The following is a 5,250-nucleotide window of genomic DNA, read 5'->3' on the forward strand; positions in this document are numbered from 1 at the left end:
AAAAGAGAGGAAGGAAGAGATAAAGAAATTAAAATTGTGGAAAGGAAGGAATTTGAAACCAAAGAATCATATGAACTCTGAAGGTCCTATAGGGTGGTAGCAAAAGCTGAAGGAGGGCTCTTGAGTAAACCTGAGGGTGAATAAGGAGGATGGTGGTGGTACCCGGGAGGTGAGGTGATAACAATAATAGGGGCTAAAAGTGTGATTACAGCCTTCCTCAAAGAAGTTGACATTTATTGGAAAGTTTAGTGACCATTGTAAAGGAATTTCAGAGGGCACAGTGGGGAATGGACTGGGAGGGAACTTGGTTGAGTTAAGATCTGCTGAAACCCATAACTTTTTGTAAATATTGCTTCTGTGTGGGAAATATTTCAATGAGAATTGACTCTTAAACTCTCACTCTTGGATGTTCCTTGGATCAGGGCTTCTGGGGATATCCTCAAGAGAATGAATAATAACAATAACATTAGTAATGTTATTATTCAAGTGCTTGCATTATCTCATTAATTCTCACAACAACCTTATGAAGTCTGTATTATTACCTTCCCCATCTTATGAATAAGGAAAGTTAGGAATTCCCAATCCTCGCATTCCTCCTAAGTGGGCTACTTATTCTCGCCAAGGCAAGGTGTACTAGAACCAGTCAGGTCTTCTGGGAACATCAGATCCGCCGCCTTGAACGCCTGAAACTGCCAATCGAACTTAGATTCCTGAGGGACTTGGTATCCTCTGCCACTTGCTTGAGTCCTGCAGCTTCAACCAAAGCCATCCTGCCATGTTGGGAATTTGATGGGTTGTACTGCTGCCTTCAGAAAGTGGGGATTTGGATGAATGATAAAATAGCTTAAAATATATAAAGTGAAATAGGGTGAAATACAGAAAGAAGTGGGGAGAGGAGGAAAAAGAATGCCTTCAATTTAGGAAGAATGATAATACTGAAACTTCCCAGAGGATATATTTCCATCTTCGGGCCAACATAGAAACTTTCAGCCTGAGCCAGCATCTTGAGCTGGGAGCGGAAGACATGGATAACAAGAATATGTATTTTGTTTATTGGGGAAAAAATAGCTCATGGGGATTGTAGAATAGGGGCTATCAAAAAGTCTAAAAACCTGGCGATATGGGGTGTCCTAATTCGAGGGATGCTTGAGGTTGGATTCTCTTGCTTCTGTGAGAGAGTCGTTTCTTTTGTGCTAGCTGATGGGGGCTCTCAGTGGCCTTCTCGGGGTGCTCTCTCCCCCAAAATGAAGAGAGGACTTGGTGCCTTAGCCAGCGGAAGATGCACCTGAAGTTCAGACAGGAGAGGGCTTGTGTGCTGGAGTGAGTGTCCTTCTCTTGCAGACCTGATGAGATTGAGGAGGTCTCTGCAATACTTGTCCTTTGGCTGCCAGTGACCTGGCTTATTATCTGCCAAGAAAATGAGTTTTAGATATTGTGTAACCTAGACAACAGTGGGGTCAATATTTATCCATTTATGGAGCTCAAATCCTTTAACCAAAAGTGACCCAACTGTACATGCACAGTTTCAGTACTCTTTAATACTTACACACACACACACACACACACACACACGCACACACACATGCACACCTATTTTGGTCATAACTGTTGGCTTTTCCTTTACTTTCCTACCCTCTTCTCTGCCTTGGTGCTCCTCAGTATTTTCCCTTCAACTCCACTCTGACCCTTTTATAGCAGGTAGTAATTCTCTGTGCATTCCCACCTGGCCCCTCCGCCAGGCCTATCCCCTGCTTGCCTGTGAGGCACCTCTGTGCTCACTTCAGCAAGCTCATGTTTCTGAAGCCTTGGAGGAATCTGTGGAAACTGGATGACATCTTCATTTTCTGATGGGTTGAACTTGGCCAAGTGTTGACAGCTCTCATGTTCTTGATGGCTAACCTGAGCCATACCTGGAGGGGAGCTGCTAGACAGCTGAGAGTCTTCCTGCTGCATAGATTCATGGAACACACAGTCCTCATCTTCGTCATCTTTCTGGTTCTCTAGAAATTTCTCAAGCTTTTGCATAAGACCATCCAGTTTGCTGAGAGTCAGTTGTGTCTTCTCTTTGGGATACTTGTCTATCCACTGGTTGTCTCCACTTAGGTCCCAATTAGCCATTGAGTCTGAATTCTTAGAGCCCATGTCAACATCCCAGGCCAGGGTGATGCTTTAGTTTGCAAAACTGCTCTGAGTCGTCCTGTATTTTGTCTCGTCTCCCCAGGATTCTCCCTATGTTTTCAGTCTGCCATGTCCCTTGGATAGGAGGGACAAAGTGGATTGAAGGACCTTCAGAAGATGTGTCTTCACAGGAGTTGATGTTCTCATAGGAAAAGTTGTCCTCACAGGGGAAATAGCCCACAGAGAGACTCAGGTTTGATTCGGAGCTGCTGGAGAATGAGTGTGCCATGGAGTTCAAAGGCGCAAATCTCAGTCAGGTCTCCCTCATCCCAGGGATCTTCAAAAGAAAGAAAAAGTAAGTGGGATTGGGGAAAAGAGGAAGGTAATTACGGTACTTACACAATAGCATTATGCATTCCTTTTTCTATTTGGAGCTATCGCATTCTGATAGAAGTTCATCCTGTTTTGCAATCTGCAGTGAAGAATGAAAGAGGCAGCCCTCTCCCTTTCAAAACCTGTTCTATACGACCCTCTCTACTAAGCATCTTCACCGGATGCCTCGCATCATCTGTTACTACAGTTGAAAGAACTTGTATCATAAAAGAAAAATATCATCATGGTATAAAATTTGAAAAATATAAAAAAGTATAAAGATCAAAATAAATATGCCTGTGATTCCCCCTGTCCAGAGATAATGATAATCATCATGAAAACATTTTGGTGGACTCCCTTATAATCTCTTCTTTTTCTTTATATGTACTTATACGTATGTGTGTGTGTGTGTGTGTGTGTGTGTGTGTGTGTGTGTGTGTGTATGCAAGTCACATCAATATATATGTAGATATGAAAGTCACAATGGTTGAAACTGAGATTATTATATTTTATGGCACAACCTACAGTAAACATATATATGGCTATTCTGTCACTTTTTACCACTTTCTTATTAATGACCATTAGTAGTTTTTGTTCTTCATAGATAAATCTGCAGTAAACTCCCTTGTTAATCTTTGTCTCTCTTTATATTCTTAAATGTGGGTTTAATGGATCAAAGATCACAAATGTATTAAAGGATCCTTAATAGTTGTTACCAGATTGCTTCCCAGAAAGATTATAGCCATTTAGATGCCCATCCTCCCACCATCTGATGGTACTTTTTTTTTTTTTCTGTACGCGGGCCTCTCACTGCTGTGGCCTCTCCCGATGCGGAGCACAGGCTCCGGACGTGCAGGCTCAGCGGCCATGGCTCACGGGCCCAGTCGCTCCGCGGCATGTGGGATCTTCCCGGACCGGGGCACGAACCCGCGTCCCCTGCATCGGCAGGCGGGCTCTCAACCACTGCGCCACCAGGGAAGCCCTGATGGTACTTTTTAGTGCAGCTTTTTCTATGATGCCCCAGTAAGTAACTGGGGCAGAGGGTAAGAATACTCACACGCATGCACGCACATGTTGTAATCTCTGTAATGCTCTGCTCTGGTGGCTGCCCTCGTGAAAGAGGTGCTGCCAACTCCTGAGCCATAAACCGGGGAGGTGAAAAATCCTTCAGATCCTGAGTCTCAGTGGCTAAAAGTCCAACTGCCAGAAGTCTGTGTTCTGGGACTGTTGGTTACCACGGCAACACAAGGACCCAAGTTGTAGTCAAAAATGTGGGAAGAGAGAAAAAAGGGATAGAAAGCTGCAGTAGCCAGTGCCTTGCTCCCAAAATATCCTGTCTCCATATCATCCCTGCTGATGAGGATCCCTCTCGAGGGCAGAAGGACAAATGCCATGGCGGTTACTTCCCTCTTGTCATGTGGGTGTCCAGGATAGTTCCTGCCTAGAGGGAATTTAGAGCCTATTTGGGGAAACGGACATAAACAGCCTCTTATAGGACAGAATGGTAAGTGCAGAAACAGAACTTAAAAATAACGTCATGGGAGAATGGAGGAAGGTGCCTTGTGTAGCCGGCAGAGGTGGGGGAGGGGGGTCTCCCCTATCCACTGGTTGTCTTGGAGACTTGAAAATTCTCCAAGAGAGGATTCCCTCTGATCTCAGTATTTAGGGGGGTGTGGAAGTTAGTGAGGTGGAGGGTGGGGAGGGGTTGGAGGAGCGGACCTTTCAGGCAGAGGGGACACGTGAGCAAGGATCCCCCAGGTGAGAAACAACCAGGAGTGTGGGGAGATCAAACGTGAGGAGGTAAATGGGGTCAGTGAGATGGTGGAAGTTCTTCCCCCCCTGTTAGGGAACTTGGTTTTTATCCTGCAAGCCTGTACTTGGATGGAAGTTTCATTTGTCAGGCATTCTTCCAGGTAATTCAAAGTATATTGGATACTCGACATGATTAAAACAAGCAAACCAAACAGAACTTCCAGTGCACTTGGCAGCATGAATGTTTTCAGTTGACTTTCATGAGAACGGAGTCAGTAGGTTTGCACTGGGTTGAGGAATGGATGGGAGGAGGCGAGGTGGGAACAGTGAACCTAGACCATACTTCAGCAGTGTCTGGATGAGAAAGTGAGAGGGGGAGGCAGAGGCAAGGTTAGTTTCCGCACCCACCCCCCAAATACAAAAACGGTGCATAGTCAGTACAGGGGGAGAGTTTCAAAACCTAAACGGTTGGCTGCTGCTTTTGGAGAGAGTAAGGGTGGGATCCGTGGCATGGACAGGGGGCTCCGTAGTAATAAAGGGAGTGTGTTATTTCCTGGTATTAGAAGGAAAAAAGTGAAGACGGTTGTGGACAAGTTTGGAGGAATGCATCGTTGAGGACCTCTGTTTTCTACTTCGAGTGTCCCAGCTAGGCTTCTGCCTTATTCCTGAGATTGTCTGCACTGTTTTAAACCTGTTACCTGGATCTCTGTCCTCGTTGTCCTTGTTTCCTTGTTTCCAATGTTATCTCCTTTGATGGCCTCTTCAGTAACATGAGCTGCCTTGGTTTTTCTACAATTAGAGCTTTCCTTTTCCTTGCCATCTTCCTCTAGGCGCCTCTGCTGCTCACCAAGTCCTCCTACCTCCCAGTCTACCCTTCCCTTCCCAATAGCATCATGGAATTATGTGGGATTGGTCAGGTCTCAGTGGGTGCTTTGTAGGTGGGGAAGTAAATCGTTCATTGTCTGTTTCCAAATGTGCAAATTCTGAGGACAAATGTGGGTCGTGTAG

General features: G+C 45.2%; 1 protein-coding gene across 1 annotated transcript; it reads right to left on the reverse strand.

Moving 5' to 3' along the window:
• Positions 1 to 1,104: 1,104 nt before the first annotated feature.
• Positions 1,105 to 3,884, reverse strand: CUNH12orf71 (chromosome unknown C12orf71 homolog). The gene is given in 6 exon segments (XM_007446310.1): positions 1,105 to 1,407; positions 1,780 to 2,169; positions 2,171 to 2,431; positions 2,433 to 2,455; positions 3,562 to 3,664; positions 3,726 to 3,884. Coding segments are annotated over 6 exon segments (1,239 nt in total).
• Positions 3,885 to 5,250: the final 1,366 nt, after the last annotated feature.

The sequence above is a fragment of the Lipotes vexillifer genome, unplaced genomic scaffold (assembly GCF_000442215.2).
Source record: "Lipotes vexillifer unplaced genomic scaffold, Lipotes_vexillifer_v1.1 scaffold477, whole genome shotgun sequence".
NCBI lineage: Eukaryota > Metazoa > Chordata > Mammalia > Artiodactyla > Lipotidae > Lipotes > Lipotes vexillifer.